Raw genomic sequence first — 21,929 nt, 5'->3', positions numbered from 1 at the left:
ACCCTGCTAATGCCGCCATACCATCCATTCAAACAGCCTTCAAACTGGTCTGCTTTCCTCCAGTCAGTCCTTCCCTCTCCCTCTCTAGACTATATACTCATAGAGGGTGAAAACTGTGTTCAACTTATCACTGTATTCCAATATTGCCACAATGTTCCACATATAAGAGGCAGCACGTATTTGTTGAAAGAATGAAAAAATGAGCTCCAGCAGATGGGGGAGACAGGGAGAGGCCTGGTTATAGATAACGAGGTGAGGAAATCCGTGGTGCGGATTATAATCTCCTAGTTTTAGAAGCCCATAATTTAAAAAAATCCCACATATAAGTATCCTCTCAAAAAGATAACCTTACCAACCTTAACATGAGAATCAAAAGAATAGTTGAAGCTGAAAGATACATGCACTCAGAACTAATGTTAATAACACTGTAATAAAATCCATTTTGTGTAAAAAAAAACGGAAGTGTCAAGTTGAAGAAAGTGTTCTTAAAACAGACATCCAATTACCTGGTAGGTTTTTAAAACAGCCCTCTTGTAAGTAGCGTGTTACTTATTTCCCGATCTTCTACTAACCTCCCACCTGCACCCCTTCTGTATCATTTCCAAGAAACAGAAGGAGACAATGTTGAGGAACAAGAATGCAAGGGGCAAGATGTGTCTGTGGTCTAGAGCTATATCTTCAAGCTGTGAAAAATGTTCAATATTTAAGGTGAGATACGACTATCTGAATCTAAATTTAACATCCAGGGAACCTTGAATTAGTCATTTGGCTGGAAAACCCATGTTGGCAGCCAAGAAGCTGCCTTACTCGGTCACAAAGCAGAGACACACACACAAGGTAGAAAATCGGTTCCATTCTACTACGTATCTGTGGAGACTTTCATATCAGGGCTCTGCATTTTCCCACTGACAGACAAAGGCAAACACCACGGAGTATTTATTTTCCCACCACTATGCCCAAAAAGATAAGAAAACACTAAACTGGGAGCTTAGGTCTTATGTGAAAAAGTAAAAGAAACTGATCATCAGTTATTTCCTATCAAAACAGTTTCAGTTTTACATTTCTTTGCCTCACATACACAGTTTCGTAATAAGCTTGGCTGAACTAGTAGTTTTCAAACAGGACAGAGATCCCATTTAATCTTCAGGGTTATCTAATACCTACTTTTAAAGGGCAGAGATAGGTTTTGCCACTTATTAATAACAATCTTCATGTAAAAAGAAGTTACTATTTGAGGAGTGCTGACTAATTTTCCATCTGTGCAATGAAAAGAACAGGAAAAACCATCAGCAACACAGAAAGAAACGAAGCAAAAATAAGAACACTGAGCTGGGCCCCGGCTCTGGGAGCTCTCTTCTGTGTCACCTCCTGAATTTTCAAGGCGGCCTTTCATGCTCAGTTTCTGAATTCTCATTACACGAGCCCAAATAAATTTTTAATTCTGACGTATGGCAGACGAATGACTAAAATTAGAAAACATGGGGCGCCTGGGTGGCTCAGCTGGTTAAGCGTCCGACTTCAGCTCAGGTCAGATCTCATGGTTCATGGGTTCAAGACCCCCATCAGGCTCTGTGCTGACAGCTCAGAGCCTGGAGCCTGCTTCCGATTCTGTGTCTCCCTCTCTCTCTGCCCGTCCCCCTGCTCATGCTCTGTCTCTGTCTCAAAAATAAATAAACTATAAAAAAATAAAATAAAATAGAATAAAATAAAATAAAATTAGAAAACAGAACCAGGCCTTCTTCCTTTTAATTAAACTATTAGAATCATTCCTTCCCAAGCCTTTTCCCCAGATAACTTCCTCAGTAGCAAGTGCTGGGAACAGTTGAAGCCACTTGCAAAGGGTGAAACTGGATCACATCTCACACTGCACACAAACATCAACTCTAAATGTGTTAAAGACTTGAATGTAGATCTGAAACCATGAAACTCTTAGGAAAAAACAGAGGTAAGCTCTCTGACATCAGTCAGTCAGGCAATGATTTTTTGGATCTGACACCACAAGCAAAGGCAGCAAAAGTGAAAAGAAACAAGTGGGACTACATCAAATTACGCTTCGGCACAGCAAAGGAAACCACCAGCAAATGAGAAGCTACCTACAGGACGGAACAAAATATGTGTAAATGACACATCTGATACAGAGTGAATATCTAAAATCTATAAAGAACACACACAACTTAGTAACAACAAAAAGGTGTGCGCATGTGCACACACACACACACACAGAGTCCAATTTAAAACTAGGCAGACAGGGCACCTGGATAGCTTAGTTGGTTAAGCATCTGACTCTTGATATCGGCTCAGGTTGTAATCTTGTGGTCGTGGGATCAAGCCCCATATCAGGCTTTGCACTGTTAGCACAGAGCCTGCCTGGGAATCTCTCTCCCTCTCTCTCTCTGCCCCTCTCCCACTCATTCATTCATTCTCTCTCTCCCTCTCTTTCTCTCTCTCTCTTCCGCCACCCCCTCTCCCCTGCTCACTCTCTCTCTCTCTCTATATATATATATAATAAAAAATTCAAATAAATAAAATAAGCAGAGAGATAAATATTAAGACATTTTTCCAAAGACGACATATAAATGGCCAAAAGGTATATAAAGCGGTGCTCAGCATCACTCATCACCAGGGAAATGCAAATCCAAGCCACAATGAGATACCACCTCACACCTGTCAGAATGGCTTTTAACAAGCAACAACAAGAAAACAAATGTTGGTGAGGATACGGAGAAAAGGGAATCCTCGTGCACTATTGGTTGAGAACGTTAACTAGTGGGGCCCCTATGAAAAATAGTTGAGGTGGGGGGGCTTCTCAACAAATTAAAAACACAACTACCACATGATTGAGCAATTCCACATCTGGGTATATATCCCAAAGGAAATGAAAACAGGATCTCAAAAAGATGTCTGAGCTTTCATATTCACAGCAGCATTATTAACAGCAGCTAATATAGGAAAACAACTTCAGTGTCCTCAGTGGATGAATGGATGAAGAAGATGCAGTGTGTGTGTGTGTGTGTGTGTGTGTGTGTGTGTTCAACGGAGTATATTTTAGCCATGAGAAACAGGGACATCCTGTCATTTCTGACAAGCTTTATAATACCTGAAGGTACTATGCTAAGTGAAATAAGTCCAACAAACACAAATCCTGTACGTTCTCACATGTGTGGAATCTAAAAAAGCGAATCTCAAAGAAACAGACTAGAATGGCAGCTGCCAGGGGCTAGGGACAGAGAAAATGGGGAGACGGTCTAATAGTACAAACTTCCAGCTCCAAGATGAGTAAGTTCTGGGTAGCTAATGTACAGCAGGTGACTGTAGTTAATGTCGTATTACACACATGAAAATTGCCAAGAGTAGATCCTAAGCTCTGACCACAAAAAGGAAATGGTAATTAAGTGATGTGATGCAGCTGCTAGCTAATGCCACAATGGTAGTCATTTTGCAATATATAAGGATATTGTTCTACACCTTAAATTTATGCCATGTTGTGTGTCAACTATACCTCACTAAAGCCAGGAGGAAAACACCTCTCCCCCATTCTAAAATAGTATTATTCTTCAGAGTGGAACAACAGAAAAAGTATCCATAAATCCACTTCTCAGAGATAAATGAAGATGTTAGGTGTGCATTTTTAGTACAAGAATGTGCAAGGTCTCTAGGGGAATTACTCAGGTATCTAAGTCATCTGTTTAATTTTCAGGTGAGCTAATTAAGACCCATTTACTCAGTGGCTGCTGATCATACTTCTTAACATGTCCGGCTATCTCGGAGAGGCCTGTCACTGATCACCATGGCGCGGGGAGGGCGGGCAGTGGTCTGGGTAGGAGAAAGGATATGTCAGTGCAAATACTGCCCTTCTCCTGTGGAAAAACAAAATCAGACCCAGGAAGGGGTTAGGAGCATCATAATGTAAGACTTACACAATGAAAAGAGACTGCTTCTACTCTTTATTCGACCACCACCAAGCTTTGTAAACTGTCAAATTATTTCAGCGTTCACATTTCCCTGGGTAAATCTGGGATTAATAATCGTGTCCCTACCTGTAAGGAGGCCAATAGTGAGACTCGCTCAGGTGAGACAGAGGATGACAAACTGCTTTACAAAGCATAAACGCTACCAAACTACAAAACGCTGTGAAATCTGACTTTATAAGGAGTGTTCTCAAACTTTGGCATCCATGAGAATTACCTAAGGCAAGATTCCTGTGGGCCCTGCACCCAGAAATTCCAATTTAATCACCCCTCCCTTCCTAACTTTCAAATAGCATTGGTGCTGCTGATCTTTAGACCCCACTTTAAGCAGTATGGAGAGTTTTTAAAAATTCACTGCCCCTTTGGGGCACCTGGGTGGCTCAATTGGTTAAGCATCTGATTTCGGCTAGGGTCATGATCTCACAGTTTGTGTGTTCAAGCCCTGCAACGGGCTCTGTGCTGACATCTGGGAGCCTGGAGCCTGCTTCAGATTCTGTGTCTCATTCTCTCTCTCTCCTCCCCCACTTGTGTTTTGTCTCTCTCTGTCTGTCAAAAATAAATAAATGTAAAAAAAATTTTTTTAACTCACTGCCTGTTATTTAAAAATTATCATTTTTGCATCTTTATCTTATTCATTCATTAAACTACTTGGGCATTTAATATATGCCCAGCCCTATATCAGGCTGCAAACACAAAGTTGAGCCCCCTTTTACAAACTTGCAGTCCAATCTGATTAGAGACCATGATACTGGAATGGGTCAGGAGTCAGAAAAGCCCATAAGGGAGGATATACATGAAGATGCTTTAATCCCCTGGGATACCACCCATCAACATCAGCAGGGAAATACTGTCATGTGACACAAGTTTTTTGTCTGTGTGTTTCTTCAATCAAAGACCTCATGTCAGTTTGAGTGTGGAATATCTTCCATTGAACACCAACCAGCACACTGAAAACAAGACCTAAGGCAGCTGTCACTATCGGCCAAATAGAGAAGTGCTCCTGATGCAGCGGGAAGGCGGCACCATAATGTTACCACTATCCCATGAAATAGATTTCACCTGTTATCCCTGTAACTGGTATGATCTCTAATTTGACCCTCCAAACCACGCAAAAGAAATCAAAAGCAGAGTTTGTTCATTTGTTTACCTTTGGCAAATATAAACAAAGCTGCAATGCGGTATTAAGCCCTGTCCCATTTAGCCAAACACCCTTTCTCTAGAAACTATAACCAAAGAACAATACACAGGAAGACAGCTGTCCAATTTCATGCTCATAAGAGAGGAATGAACACTACTAACATTACTAACTCACCTGATATGTTGTGAAGCTATTACCAATTTATTAAGTCTTCCTAGAACCTCCATAGGTTTGGAACGAGTACCACATTCCATGGAAAGAAATTTTATGTTTTAGTTAACAAATTGGTATGCTAAGTCCCCCACGTAAAGAATTAACTCCTTTCACCTGTTCTAAAAATACTGCCATAATGCTGCAGGGGATCTACTGTAAGGGAAGGATAGTGAAGTTTCTCCCGCATGTTGTTGGTTCATCCTATGCATCCCTTTCAGTGTTTAACAGTTGAGTATATTTAAAGCATGTCCTCACTGATATGTGTAATCAAAAGTAGAGATTTAATCAAATGATATCATAATCACTGAAGTTAAATTTACTTGTTTCCCGCTCACTTTGATTCGAATTAACTGCGCATCTAAATTACACCAAGGCCCTCCCTCATTCCAAGCATGTCCAGGTGCTGCCATGTGTTGGTCAGGAATGGCTTACAAGCAGCCACAAGGGCAGACGCCTGACCTTGCTTCAACGCTGCTCTTAAATGACTTTTCGGTCAAATAATGACCAATCCCACAAAATCCTACATTTCAGATTCTTAGGAGAAGAGCTACTAATAGAGAAAGAAGAAATGAAAGGAAATGCTACTTATTTAAAAAAGAAACATATGCCTGACTCTAGCCACAGGTCTAAAAAAACACCATGGGAAGTGTTTTGTCAGTCTTTTCATAAACCCTGCATTTGTACAACAAAACTAATCTTGGGGACCGAGCCTTTAGACTTCCTTCTAGGCAGAATCACTGAGGTAGGGTGCCCTATTGTATCAGTATGTGCTCATTCCAAGTTCTGACCTCTGAGTTTTAAAAATATTCTTAAACCTTAATTTTTCGGCTTTCAGAGCAGTAATTCAATGATTTGTACAAATCTCCCAGGCTTCACTGGCTGACAAACCAGGAAAAAAAAACAGTTTTAGGAAATGAGGCAAATACCAACCTTGAAAAAGATGACTATAAAGTAAATGATTCAGTGTTAGAATTATTCAGCAAGCATTCAGCTAACACTGACAATCAATTACATGGCAGACACGTAGGAGGCAGAAATGAAAGGGGGCATACAGCCCATTATAATACAGTTCATTAAGTGTTATATATGCTTAAAGGTGGTGTGGCCACTCCTTCAGAGTCCAGATGTATCAAAGACATAAATATTAAAAATGAGACTATATAAATACTAGAAAAAAGTTGAGAAATTTTACTTATGCTCTAAGAGTGGGGAAGATCTAAGTTTAACACAAAACTCAGAAGCTATGAAAGAAAACACTGATAAAATAGAGCCTCATAGAAACAAAACCTTTATTATATAATGCCTACATGGCCAGATATCATAAAGTCAAAGGCAGAAAAGTGAGAGAAAATTGTAAAATAAATCCCAAGGAATTAGTTTTCTTAAAAAGTAGAGAGTTCCCAGAGGAGGAGGAGGAGGAGGAGGAGGAGGAGGAGGAGGAGAAATAATAATAATAATAATAATACCAGAAAAGTAGGTACTTCACTGGAAAGGAATAAACATTATCTGAACACTGTATTATTGAAAATTTCAAATTTTAAAAAGGAAAAAGAACAGGGTAATAAGCCACCCTGTACCTAGAACACTGCTTCAGTAAATTATTTACAGCTAATATTATTTTATCTGTGTCTCCACCCACTCTCAATCCAGATTATTTTGAACTAACATATCCAGATACAACCCAAGTATCACAACAAAAAATTTTATACACAAATGTAAAGTTCAACCTCACTCATATTAACAACAAAAAATGAATGCAAATCAAAACCACCTTAGAAGTACAATTTTCACTTATCAGCTTGGCAAAGATAAAAAAAATTGATAAATTTATCAATCACGGAGGTCAGCACAAACTTTGAAACTGGTCTATTGAGAATCTAGCTGCTTTCCTTCTCCTGTCTTCTATGTGGGTGTCAAGCTAACTGCATCACTAGAAGCACAACTGGTAGGTGCTATCAGTGAACAGAGCCTGAAAACAACTATTATAAAACATAGGTGCTGCCTCACTTTATCTAAAAACACACAACAAACACCTCAGTGCCCACTTGCCCAGACCAGGCCAGGTGTCCGTGGTTAATGGCACACTCTGGTTTTCCTCTATAGCACTTTACACTGTTTGTAATAATAGACTTACTGAAAAGTTCTTTGATGAATGCCTTTACTCCCCACTATACTTTAAACTCTATAAGGACAGGGACTGTCTTATTTGTTTGGCATTTTATCCCAGTGTCTGGTCCATGGTACATATGCAGTATATGTGGAATTCATTGTTTCATTCAACAAATATTCACTCTGGGTCAGCTGGGCACTTGTGCTACCTTCTGGAAATAAGGTGATAAGGTGCTGAGCAAGGCAAATCCGTTCTCTCTCAAGGCTTCCATTCTATTTTTTTAATGTTTTTTATTTATTTCTGAGAGAGAGAGAGAGAGAGACAGTGTGAGCAGGGGAGGGTCACAGAATCCGAAGCAGGCTCCAGGCTCTGAACTAGCTGTCAGCACAGAGCTTGACGCGGGCCTTGAACCCATGAACCGTGAAATGATGACCTGAGCCAAAGTCGGACGCTTACCCGACTGAGCCACCCAGGAGCCCCTCAAGGTTTCCATTCTAGAAGCGGTCAGAAAATAACCAAACACACACAGCCAAACACATATATTATAAAAGGTAATCTAACGGTCGTGAACCAGTGGTCTGCAAACAGGTATTACATTTTCCCCTATCGATTCCCCTAATAGGCATTTTCACTTTTAATGTTTTTCCTGATTAAAATAACCTTAATTAATACTTTAATTCTTAAATAATGAATTTCTTTCTCACTAGACTTACTAACAGTTACAAAATGGGGGAGGGGGTCTACAACCTTCTTATCCAAACACAGTTACTTTCAGCATTAAAGAAGATTTCTTTCCTGTATTTTCCACAAATCTTTCTTTAATGTCACAGTGAGCACAGAATATGCAATGTTCTCTGCTTTTTAGATCAGACAATCTCCCTTCATTCATAATCAAGATCGAGGAACATGGCAAAATGACCTCCTTCCAAAAGGAAAAAAAAGGTCTCCGTAACCATCCATGGCTTCAACAGACTCAACGCCTCCTGCCCTCCTCAAGGGCAGCAGTTTTACCAAAGTAGCGCAGCCCCCACCGCTTCTTGCGATGATTTACTGCCTCCACATTGAAAAAGGACCATTTTGCAATAGATGGAAGAGTTGCCTCCTACATGCCAATCACATTTTCCCACATCTGTCTTCCCTCCAGTGTCTTAACGTTGCACCTCTGAGAGGATTTTATTTCTTTTAGCTCTTCCTCATGCTTTTCCTATTTGTTAATTATTAAAGAACTTCTTCCAGCTTCTTAGACATGAAAATGATATGAAATGCTCATGAGCCAGATTTGGGGAAAGAATCAACAATTCGGCAGCAGGAGATGAGGAAATCGGTAAGGTGCTGTGCAGACTGCACACCCCATTAACCATCTGAAACTGAAGACACTGCCTGCTTTTCTGAGGAAATTATGGGTAGCAAGAGCTTCTGGGAGATGAGCAAAGCACACATTGACCTAGTGTTTACATCAAGTTGGCAACAATGCCACCTGAATATTTTTCTTCCAAAGTAAGTAGAGGTTTATGGACACCACACAGATTAGGTTGAATGAAAAGACTCTCTCTCTACACATGGACAAACATCATTGGGAGCAGGGGGGCTGGGATGTAAGTGGGCCACCAAAGTGATTTTTACAAACTGGCTGAGAAAGTATTCTGGCTCTGCAGGAAGTGAGGCATGACAATTCGCTAGCCGGTTCCTTCTACTTCTACAGAAGAAAAGAATACCATCTAAATTCTCGTTCCATAAAGACAAGTGAAAACAGGCCTGCAGTGCATCACAACCAGAATATATTTAGTAAGATGATGCTGAACAATGAAACTTTTAATGGTGTCTTGTCTCACAGCAGTATATGCTTATGATCTAAAAGAGGTTATTTCACTGTGGGGGCGGGGGGGAAGGATGTGCGCAGTGGGGAGAAAGGATTTATGGCTCTTTTTGCCTACACCCCAACTTTAAGAAAAACAGATCCTGGTATTTTAGCCTAAGATGTCCTGGATGGTAAATAATATGAAGTTTTGTGACTTGACTTCATTCTAAAATAAATGCCGCTAAAACATCCCAGTACAGTTTAATGAACACAAAGTAACTATGAAGGCTTCACGGGATAATCTGACAACATCCCTTCTAAAATTTTCAGCCCTCTAGAAGTAACAACGCCAATCACTTTTGAATGAGGTTTCCAAGGCCACTAATTGGTGTGTTTTAAAGCATTTGAAAGCACAGAGCCCTCACAGACTAGCATGAAATTATCAGTCATTTGGAATCCCAGCCCAAGACTTTAATATTTGATCTCCAAGAAGAGTGCTTCACCCCAAATGTCTGCTTTCTCTGTACCATTCTATCTCACAACAGTTTTGGCCTAGTTTTTCAGATCTGGTCATTTTATAAAATAGGATCATGTGATACACAAGAAACCAGGTCAAGCAGCTGGTTGACCTGACGGTGTCCAATATACACCACCCACACAGCCTCTAAGTACGGCCGACAACAACGAAACTTAGAGGGGGTGGGGGAGACCCTCCTGCTGACTCATTCCTCACGGGGAAACATTTATTAGTTCCTAGGGCAGTATGCTGACTTTCCACTTCTATTGCTGCAATTTCTACTTGTGAATTCTGGAATGGGCTAAGGGAACGGAAAAGGAAGAGGTCAAAATCCTATGAAAGACACATTGCTTTTAAGGGTACTGTAATGAGATTTGCAGAAAAGTTATTGATCTGTGCCCTTTCGTTTTATTTTCAATATACCCTATAGTCATGTTATTTCCCTATGAAAGTTCACGGTATTCATCTAGGGACTTGCAGCAACAGGGCAAATAGCAAGCGAGAATTTTGGAGTGTTCATTAGTAAGGAGGTAAAAGGTCTTCACGGAAATCCAGGCACAAGGCAAAGAAAGAAGAAAAGCAAAGTTCAGTTGAGAACCATTCCCCAGCCTCTCTGGACCACAATGTGAATCAAAGAACATGGAAGGAGGCAAGAATAAATAAACGCGTGCCTTCACATACACATATGTGTGTAATAGTTCTTACTGGCGCTACTTTACTAAACTCTAATCATATGACCTCACCTAGAGCAAGCAGCCCTCTAAGACAGAGGATTTTTCTCAGATTACAGAGCCAGCATTCAAAGTCAGGTCTGCCGGACTCCAAACCCCATGCTCACCAAAACAGGTGCTGGGAAATGGTCTATGGCAGGAGGTGGGTTAAGGATGGTTTCTTCACCAACTGCACTTCTGAATGAAGTTTAAAAGGCAATTAATTTTTTTTAATTTTTTTAATGTTTTATTTATTTCTAGGAGAGAGAGAGAGACAGTGTGAGCAGGAGAGGGTCAGAGAGAGAGGGAGTCAGAGACTGAAACAGGCTCCAGGCTCTGAGCTGGCAGTCAGCACAGAGCCTGACGCAGTGCCCGAACCCACTAACCGCGAGATCATGACCTAAGCGAAAGTTGGACACTTAACCAACTAAGCCACCCAGGCGCCCCAAAAGACAATTAATTTTTGAAGACATTTAAGGTATAATCAAAATCAATGTAATTTAGATATATAAAAGAATACAGAAAATGTGTATAGATAACATTAATTTTTCCCCAAAATTTAAAGTCTGGAGAACTCCATATTAAGTAAGCTATTATTTCTCCTTAAATTTGTTATCTACTTTAAAAAAAAAAAATGTTAAAGTCCTAAGTACACACAGTAGGGTTTCCTTAACAGGAATTATGAGCCCTTCTACACACTGTCTAACGCCTCCCCCGGGACTCACATTATTGGAGCAACTGAGAAGACACGCTCCACTCTGCCCTCTGCTCTCACCGGAACTCATAGTTTCTATTTTTTTGAAACTGCTGTGCCTGTTGGCAAATATCACCACACACCAAAGAAGAAAGCACAGGACAGAGGAAAGACCATAGACCTGCCTTCAATTCCAAAGCCAGACACTTGTTCTGTGACCTTGAGCTAATTACTAGTTTCTAAGCCCCAGTTTCCCTAGCTATAAGATGTTGTAGTGAGAATTAAATGAGGTAATATACATTAAATTGGTTTATATACTGCTTAGTACTTAATATTCAATAACTATTACATTTTTTTTCATTTAAGTATGAATTTGCTTTTTTCTTAATGTTTATTTCTGAGAGAGAGAGGGAGGAGAAGGGAGAGGAGGAGGAGGAGGTAGAGGAGAAGAAGAAGAAGAAGGGCAGAGAGTGAGGGAGACACAGAATCCAAAGCAGGCTACAGGCTCCCAGCTGTCAGCACAGAGCCTGACGTGGGGCTCAAACTCACAAACCAGGATATCATGGCTGGAGATGAATTCAGACGCTTAACCAACTGAGCCACCCAGGCACCCCAATATGCTTTTTTTAAGTTTATCTATTTACTTTGAGAGAGGGAGAGAGAGAGAGCACAAGCAGGGGAGGGGCAGAAAGAGAGGGAGACAGAAACAATCTCAAGCTGGCCCCGAGATGTCAGCGTGGAGCCCAATATGGCGCTCTAACTCACGAACCATGAGATTATGACCTAAGCCGAAACCAAGAGTCGGCTCTTGGTGCCCCTGAAGTTAAGAAGTTTTAAAGCATATTGTTCAGGGGCACCTGGGTGGCTCAGTCAGCTAAGCATCTGACTCTTTATTTCAGCTCAAGTCATGATCTCATGGTTATGAGATTGAGCCCTGCGTGAGGCTCCAAGTGGGGTGTGGAACCTGCCTAAGATTCTCTCTCTCTGTCTTTTTCTCCCTGTCCCTCCCCAACCCCCATGTATGCACCCTGTCTCTTAAAAAAAAAAAAAAAAAAAAAAAACTTTTTAATTACATCAAAAGCAGCTGAATCATGCCTTTCAAGCTATTTTCACCAATCTGAGTTTGTACGGGCTCTAGTAGCCCAAGTTCAGGAAATAACACCAACAAGAGTTACTCAGCTATCCCCCATCCTAGTAATCATACAATACACAGAGTTCTCAAAAACGCTACCTCGGCTGGTTCTCCACGGTGAGGTTCTCTCCGCGCTGATAGCCGCTGTCTGCCACCTGGGTGGTGGACCGCTTCACAATCTGCTGTAGCTCCTGCTCCAAGCGCTCTTTGATTGCCTTAACGGTCTCTGGGATCTTCTTCAGTTTGGCCAGCCCCTTGATGAGGATGCCCATAAAAAGGGTGCTGTTCTCCTCTGGATCCAGCTCCAAGTCCTCCTTGATGTCCTGCAGGTTTATCTCCTTCACTGTAATTAAAAAAAAAAAAAAAAATTCCATTACAAGATTCAAAAACAGAATGGGCTGAATAAACGGGATCACTGCTCTGATTACTTCCTTAACGGAATCAGAGATTTTTCAATTAAATTATTTGTACACAGTAACTAAGAATCACAAAATAACAGTTACAGTCCTCAAATCATACCCATCAGGTAAAGTGAGAGGTAGATGCCATTAAAAACCAGCAAATCTGCACAGAAAGTTTTCCACGGACTGTTCCACATACAACGAGTCCATCAGTTCACGACACCAATGAAGCACTCACTGTTTATAAAACGCCACACTCGGGGCTGCGAGAGAATTCTCAAGAGCCAGACTGCAGTCTCAAAACTCTTATTTAATACTTAGAAGGGACAAGTAACTTGATGAAAACATTATATGTAGAAAAGGTAAAGAAGTTAAAATAAATGATAAACAAGATAAAGAAAAATAAAGGAAGAACAATATGTGTAAGTGACACAAGACTCTGAGGGGAAGAGTAATAAGGAGCTTTCATAAATTCAAAAGAACCACCTTCTATTTCTCTTTAAACATGGGTCTGCCTTAACACTCTCTGCTGAAAACATTTCTTGCTAATAGTCCGTGCGAGCTTTCAGGGAAGTAACCTTATACGTCCAAAGTCTCTGTAAATTGGCAGACTACCGCTTTTGTGGAAACCACCTGGTTAACAGCCCAGCACAGGGCTTCCTACCCCCAGGGAGGAGCTGGCGGGAGCGAGGGATGAGGACCTGAGATCTCTGTTATCTACTGACAACCACAGGCCTTCCCTTCAAACTAACGCACATGCACAGGAAACTTCTCACAGGAGGCCAGGGGGTTCACAACCAGCAAAGAACCACAGGTTAAAAAACCTCTCACCCAAAAATAATTCTCTCACTTTAAAACTGGTTGGATTAAGATAGAATAAAGAGGGAAAGCCTGAAGCTGGACCTTAATAGTGAAAGTTTTCCCCATTCTTCCCTCTCCTCTATTCTTCAAAACCAATGGCAGGTTTTTAAATACGGGATGTCCTGAAAGAATGCATGCCTTCTCATTAGTAGATTCCAGCTCAACTACACTAGGAGTCCCACTCCATGTTGTTCAGCATCACTGGAACATACTGGAATCTGTTTGTTAGGGAAGAATGAAAATATCCCAGTGTATGGAGTAAATCCTTGTACCACTGCATAAAGTCTCCAAAACCTCTGCTTCACATGACTGCAGTCTCTTCTTCTCCTCAATCCCTTTTCTTTTTGTTCCCAACTCATAAAATGCACTTAAACATCAACCAGAAGCACTTAATAATGGGTAAGATATAATTACTTGAACGAACTTACTCTTCATTGAAGAAGTCCTCTCAGTATTTATCCACAATGCTGAAACCCATGTGGCGAAAGAGAACCACATAAGGAAAGACCAAATTCCTCTACTGTCTTTGCAACATAGAGGACAGCTGATGATATGGTATTTAATTTAAATAATTTTCATACTAGTTAATGCAGGAATAGAACCAAAGTGGTTTAAGCCTCTGAAGATGGGGGGGGGGGAGACTGATATTTCCAAATGTGACACACCAAGAATAGACGCTTTAGTTACTGGTTTTGTTTTATACATTAAGAACTAGACACCTCAGGCCACAGAATTACTCCATCCTGTAAAACCAATCCCAGCAGCAAGAAGAGAGAAATACTTAGCAGCCAAGCAGCCATCTAAATTCAGCATGTTAGAGAGGCAAAATGAAGCACAACTATAAGCAGAGCTTCAGGCGGGGGGGAAAAAGTAATAGAAATTTAGCTGGGAGAAAATGATCTTCATGAAAGAGCACATATGAGTCACAAACAGACACAAGCAAAGGGCTACCTGAATGTCACAACCACCTGCGGCAAGAGCGATTGGTGAGGAGATAAATGTAGTTTAAATCAATAACCCCCTAGATTATGTGGCAGATATCTACTTATATGTGCACTAATATGATAGATAGCCTATTAAAAAATAACAAATAAGCAAGGTCTGAATAATAAAATGCCACAGCCCCAAATGACACATTTGTGTAGAACCTTAGCTTTCTGTTTGTCTCCTGAAATCTCCTAGAGCATAAACACTGAACAGATCCAATATTAATTAATTTATATTATCTATTTCACTTACATCAGCTGAAAATTAAAAGGCAATTTAAAAGGATAATATAATCAACCATGAAGACTAGCCCAATAATCACAAAAACCCTGTGAGGTCGGATAGAATTATTGGTGCTCTGTGGAAAAAGCTTGTACAAAAATAATGTAGCTGAAATTCAGTAAGGGCCTCACACCACAATCAGAACAAAATGCACATATTTCCAAACTACCAAACACTACCAAATCATTCCCTTATATCTATAGTGATATAATATGTACTCACCATGTAGGTTTTAGAACATTTTATAATTAGAAATGCTTAACTCTCTTACCTAGTTCTCTTAGATTTTTTTGCTCTGAGGAACCTTACAAAGTGAGGATTTCTTGAACCTGGTTTTGAAGACCCTCACTGGCAGGACAGTGTTAAATATTAGGACTTTTACGTCCTTTAACCCATTATTTCTACCAAAATTCTCCTAGCCCCAATTGTTCCTTATTACACACACAGATAGGGAAGGAAGGAAGGAGATATGGATGTGTAGGTATACATGCCTAAATGCATAAAAACCGTCTGTGGTTTGAGGCTAAGCATGAATTCAAGGAAGGTTTAAGACACTTTGGGACCCATGGAACGATGAACTAAATGATATCTCAAGTCCTTTCAAGCTCCACAATTCCACGATTCCATCAACTTAGTCTAAATCTATACATCTCCGGTTACATGGCCCATAGCTAATTATGTGCACCTAGATTATAGATAGCCCTTTAAAAAAATAACAGATAAAGTGAATAATCCATTTAAGTTGCTAAGTGTTCTATGAAAGAAAACAGCCTTTTTTTCCCAGTGAGTACAGGAAGCAATGTAGACCAGGAAATAAATGCTTTCTTTTCTCAGTATGTTGGGTAAGAAAGTATCAGTCACACATGCCATGGCTATATACAAATGTTACCAAATTTGCACAAGAAACCTGGTAACACGCTTTAACTTTGTACTGAATAAGCTTTATTATTTGACTTAACATTTATATATGTCGATTAAGGTATAAGATGATGGTAGTGTTTACCACAGAAATTCCTCGTAGATGTCATTCCTTATACTGTGCACGGCACCTAAAGTATGTAAATGTGATATATATGATTTTGACCTACATACATAACTTCATTTACCTGTTGTATATAAGAACATTATATAACAGGAGAACAGTGACACTACTGAACAGAATTCAATATAAAAATAGGACTTCAAAAAAATTACCAAGCCTAATCTGACCAATAAAGTATCAAGAGAAATACATATCCAAAATGCTGCTCCCACCAACGGGAATCTGGCCTCGGAAGAGTAACCATACTCTTAAGTAGAAAATAAGAAAGTTACCACTTAAAAATAATTCTGTGCTCTGGTCAAAATGGCACTGTAAAGTCATACTTGAGATATCCAATCTCAAAACACGGTTATACATATAGTATAAATAAAGAAATTTTTTTAAAAAATAGTGTGGTTCAAAATTGAGAGGAACACCTCTGTGGACAAGAGATGGAAACAAGGGGTGGAGCCAGAGTGTGTACCCAATGAGCTGTGTGTGGACAAGCAGGGAGAGGCAGGCAGGTTTTAGTCCATGGGGTGTTACAGAGACAACAGATGAGCAGACAAAACCCTCCACTAAGGCTGCAGGAAAAGGACCAAATCCAGCCCTAGACCTGGGTACGCTTCCAGCCTCATCAAACCCTGATCTTCCATTCATGTCCCAGTAGAGATACTTGGCCAACTATGTACCTTAAATACCATTTGTTTCACCAATAAAAAATTACTTCTAACATCTTTTATTCTAATTAACGCACCCACTGGTACAGATGGAGAGCTCAGTATATGATGTACTGGTCGCCTCTGGAGTACAGAATCTTGATTAGGGTCTTTCAAATGTTAACTAACTACCCCTGAAGTGTGGATTCCTGATTAAGGTACTTCAAAAATGTTAACTAAGCACCCCTAAGGTGCAGATTAAATTACTTTGAAGGAAACTACAGACAATATAACACCCCACTCCAGAAAAGAGGCTGACAAAAGATGTTGCCAACTGCTACTTGAGCTGTCATTTACATGGAGCTAGGAATTTTACAGCTGCTGTGTAGGAATAGTTTAAATTCAGGTGGATCTGAGCCCTACATTGCAGTGACGTTGGAAAGTACAGTGAATGTACACTGGTCCCTCCAAAACTGAAAGGGGGAAATGATGGTACATTTGAAGAGGAAGGTACAGTGGAGGGAGAATTATTAGGATAAAAACCAAAAAAAAAAAAAAAAAAACCAGTGGAGAAGTGACTACTAAAAATATAACAGGGATACAGATAAGAGAAGAGACAAAGAACAGATGAACAAACTCAGACTTTATATTCATATTCAATAATGTGTAAGGCTTTATAAGTTCAATTGCCCAAAGTGATAGCATGATGGAGTAAAAATAGCAATGGCTGGGCATCATACAACTTTAGATTTGACTATCAACATGACCACATTCTAACTGTGTGTGAATCTCTCTCAAGTCATTAAATCTTGTTGGACCCTAGTGTTATATCTAAAATAGAGATAGCATCTACACAACTGTGTATATTAAATATGTGATACCAAAACACAAAAACAAACTCCTAAGAAAGTAAAAACAAAAAATTTACTTTTAAAATTTCCAGCTTTAGGAACTCCTGGATTGCTGGAGACAATGGTAGTAGCTCAAGTCCCCATTTCTCCATATTTCCTCCAAAAACAACATAGAACAACTAGAAGAACAAATAAAAGTGATACATATCATACCCTCAGGATAACCTGGAAGACAGAACTTGCCCAAAATTCACAACTCAAATAAGAAACACTTGATCCCAGCAAGCAATCTCTCAAGCTTTTGCCCCAACCCTGCTCTGCCACAAGGCTTTGTCACAAGCAAGCAAAAGCCCACTGGTGAAGAACCATGATCAAGAGACAAGGGAGTTAGTAATGATCCTAATATTGATCTAAAACTATCACTAAAAGGGACAATGTCTACTCTAAGTTTCAAAATACCCAAAAGGTATCCAAGTAGATGAGAGCATGGACTACAGGGAAGACAGTTTAAAAACAGACAATTTATAGGAGTATTTGAGACCTATAATTTCTACAGAAGAAGTAAGACAAAAGGAAGAGAGAAATGCCCTGTGGCTACTGGATAGTGAAGGGAGAAAGAGAACATTCAGGATCCCACAAGAGAATCATAATTCTGAGAATAGCCTTCCCCCACCATCAAAACAAATAATACACTCAAGTATTTGGATTTTGCTATGCTGACAGAAGAGGGAGCCAATGAGCTAGGAATTCTATAAAACACCCCAACCCCATTAAAAAAAAAAGATCAGAAAAAAATGAACAGATTCATATAAAGGTATGTGGTCAGGGGGTAGGGTGGGAAGGACAGTCAGAAAATCCAACACACATCAAGAGGAAAATTCCCTACAATAAAACTACAATGAATAACAAGAAAACTAGATGACAACACTCCAGATGGAAGTAATATATTCAAACAAGAATTTGGGGTTAAGAAAAGCCACTTTGAGTCAAAAATCCCAAAACTAGGAACAGACATGGACAAATAAAAGAAAGGTATAAGAAGAAAACAGACTAAACTCTGAAGAAATATGGAAGAAAAAGACTATTATTTCAGATAGGAAGAATAAAATTATAAAATTCCCAAGGGGAAACAGACTCAAATGAATATTTTATAAAGGGTATTGTGGAAATTCAGGAAATTCTCTATTCCAAAATAGAGAATTAAGGGAATATAAAGACAGAAGTAAAGAGACCAAAGAGAAAGCAACAGAAGTGGAAGACAGGCAAAGAAAAACGTAACATATTGGAAGAAAAACAAACAATACTTGAAATTATAAAGCAAAAAAAAACCTTGAATCTACAAAATAAAAGAGACTATTTGGAAAAATTAACCACCACCACCGCCCCCCAAAAAAAAGCAACTCCAGGGCATATCCTACTAAAACTATTAAGTTCCTAAGTTAAAAATCCTCAAGGTCTAAAGGATCACAGCTTACAAGGGCAAAAATTCAGTAAGTAAAATTGTAAATTAAGGCATTTATGCCCATCTAAGCTGTTTTTTAAGTACCAAGGCTATAGGAGAAGAAAACAAAAAAGGGGGGGGGGGTAGCAGTTAGCCCTTTCTTAAGGAATCTTTTGATAAGCTTTATGCAACCAAGAGATAAGTGGGAAAACTTTAGCAGAAAAGATGGATGATAAGCATTTAAAATATTTAAGTACAGATTTATGAGAAAAACAAAACTGGCAGGTCTGGATGGAAGACAACGAAGATGGATATGTTGTAAAAAAGTAAAAATAACACAACCTACAACTGGCAGAAAAGAAAGGAAAATAAAGTCATGTTGCTACTTAAACAAAAGATGGGGATTAAAGGACATCAACAAAAACAGAAATGAGAGAGTGAAAGATTAAAGCATTATAAAGAGACTAAACTTTTTTTTCTAAGTTTTTTAAATACATTAAATAGACATCACTGGGGGGAAAAATGAATCCCTCTCCTAAGCAAAAAAAAAAAAAAAAATTTGTTTAAAGAGCAAAGAATATCTCAGAGATAAAGAAATATAGCAAATATACACATTTATAAAATACTATGATAGAGTTGAGACAAAACATATTAGTCTTATCAATATATACCAATGGATTCAGCACCCCTATTATAAGTAAAAGGTTTTTCGATATGAATCACAAAGCAAAGCTCAACAGTATACACATACTGTTGATCTAAAAACTAGTAATTTAGAATAGCTAGAAATATAAAATGAACAAAGGTATGCCAGTCAAAAGGCATTAAGTATAAAGATAAAGAACACATGCCCTTTTTAATACCACACACCATAATTCACAATAAGGCTATAACATTTATGAGTATTTATATACGAGATTAAACAGCAGCCACCATTTTAAAACAAAAGCTTCAAGAGATGAAGAGACAGAGGAAAAACTCACTAACAGAAAACTTGAATACATCACCAAAAAATAAGGAGATAGAAGACCTAAACAACATAATTAAATAAGGTGGATCCTATGGAAATATATCAAACTGTCCACCTGATAATAAAGCATACAGCTTTTACTTAAGTAAAAGTTAAGTTCCCCAAAGTAAAAATATTACCAACAATACTCTCTGAATTCAATGCAATAAAAGTAGAAAGTATTATGAGAAACAAAACACACATAAAAGACCCTTTTATCTTTGAATGTAAAATTCTTCTGTTAAAAACACTGGGTTTCCATCCCAAAGAGACAACTTTTGAAAGGAGACCACTTTTTAAAAATGATAATGGAAACATTAAATATCAATGTCTATGGGACAAATTTGAAGAGAAAAATTCCTGTCATTGAATACATTTATCAGTAAAATTTTAAATACAGGAGTTCAATATCTAGGTCAGAAGAAAATATAAACCAAAAGAAAGCACAAAAAAGAAAATAAAGATAAAAGCAAAAAATACTGACGTAGAGAACAGAAAAGTAGACCTAACCAATAATCGAAACACTGGTTATTTCTTGAAAATTAAAAAAAAAAAACCTAACAAAATAGAAAAACCACCAGCTACTTTGATCAAGAAAAGGGAGCTAGTGCAAATAAAATAAACAAAAAGAAAATTTCAAAACCATAAAAATACTTTACAGACCTCTGTATAAATAAAATTCAAAAACTAAATGAAATCAATAATTTCCTAGAAAAATACAGATTATTATAAGTGATCCCAATAGAGACAGAATACTTAAGGAGAACAATTTTCTCAGGAAAAGAAAACAGAGAAAATAAAAAGCAAAAACATGAAAAAAAGTATCAGATCTAAATGTTTTCACAGGGAAATTCCCTAAATCTTCAAACACCGGAGAACTCCAAGTCTCCATAAATTGTTCTAGAGCATTGAGAACGAAGAAAAGCTTCCTAACTCCTTCTATGAAGTAAAGTATTACATTGAAACCAAACGCCAATATGATTTAGACTGCCAGCAGTATCATTCATAAACATCGATGCAAAAATTCAAACTAAAATATTCATAAATAGAATTCACCACCACACTGAGAAAATAACACACCATGTTCAAAAGGCATCTTTTCTAGGGAATGAAAATTGTTTCAATAATAGGAAGTCCGTTAACATAGCACAGTAAGAGACTTAAAGATAAAATAGAAAAAAAAGTGGATAAAGACGTAATAACAATTCACAAAAAAGTTAAAATGGACTTTAGATATAAGGAAAATTATTTAAACTGACTCCTAATTATAGAAATGCAAATTTTTTCAGTATTTTTTAAGCTTTATTATATTGAGAGAGAGAGCGAGCGAGAAAGAGCATGTGCGAGCAAGCAGGGAAGGTGCAGAGACAGACAGGGAGGGTGAAAATCCCAAGCAGGCTCCGCACTGCCAGCCCAGAGTGAGGGGCTCAAACTCACCAACCACGAGATCATGACCTGAACCGAAATCAAGAGTCAAATGCTTAACTGAGCCACCCAGACACCCCAGAGAAATGCAAATTAAACACTGTGACACCATTTTCACCTACCAAATAGGCAAAAATGAAAAAGTCTAACAACACAGGGGCACCTGGGTGGCTCAGTCGGTTAAGCATCCAACTTCAGCTCAGGTCATGATATCACAGCTCATGAGTTCAAGCCCCACATTGGGCTCTGTGCTGACAGTTCAGGACCTGGAGACTGCTTGGAATTCTGTGTCTCCCTCCCTCTCTGTCCCTGCTCACACTCTGTGTCTCTTTCTCTCTCTCAAAAGTAAATAAACATTTAAAAAAAAAAATTTTTTTTAAGTCTAACAACACATTATTTGGCAAGGCTGTGGAGGAAACGAGCACTCACACACTCTTGGTACAATGTGAACTGTACAACTCTTCTGGAGAATTTGGCAATACCAAAAAAAAAAACACATGTGTATTTCTCTTTTGACTGAGCTAACCCTCTTCCAGACGTTCACCCTAATGATATACCTCCAACAATATGCACGTTATTCACTGCATCGCTACTTATAAAAGACAGAATACTGTACACAACCTATATACTCATAGATGAGAGAGTTGTTGAACTATGATAAGTCAACATAATGGAGTACTATGCAAGTTAAAAAAATAATAATAATAAAGCA

The 21,929-nt window shown here is 38.8% G+C and overlaps 1 protein-coding gene across 3 annotated transcripts in view; it reads right to left on the bottom strand.

The window, feature by feature from the left end:
- Positions 1 to 21,929, bottom strand: part of EXOC4 (exocyst complex component 4) — a 752,259-nt gene that overhangs the window by 656,775 nt on the left and 73,555 nt on the right. For all 3 annotated transcript variants that reach the window (XM_039243428.1, XM_039243437.1, XM_039243444.1), the window contains exon 6: positions 12,380 to 12,623. In XM_039243428.1, the coding sequence (XP_039099359.1) occupies positions 12,380 to 12,623 (244 nt within the window). The remainder of the gene's footprint in view (positions 1 to 12,379; positions 12,624 to 21,929) is intronic.

The sequence above is a fragment of the Hyaena hyaena genome, unplaced genomic scaffold (genome assembly GCF_003009895.1).
Source record: "Hyaena hyaena isolate Hyena2069 unplaced genomic scaffold, ASM300989v1 scaffold_8, whole genome shotgun sequence".
Taxonomy (NCBI): domain Eukaryota; kingdom Metazoa; phylum Chordata; class Mammalia; order Carnivora; family Hyaenidae; genus Hyaena; species Hyaena hyaena.
Note: the sequence above shows the minus strand (reverse complement) of the source record. Positions and strands in the feature narration are given on the sequence as shown.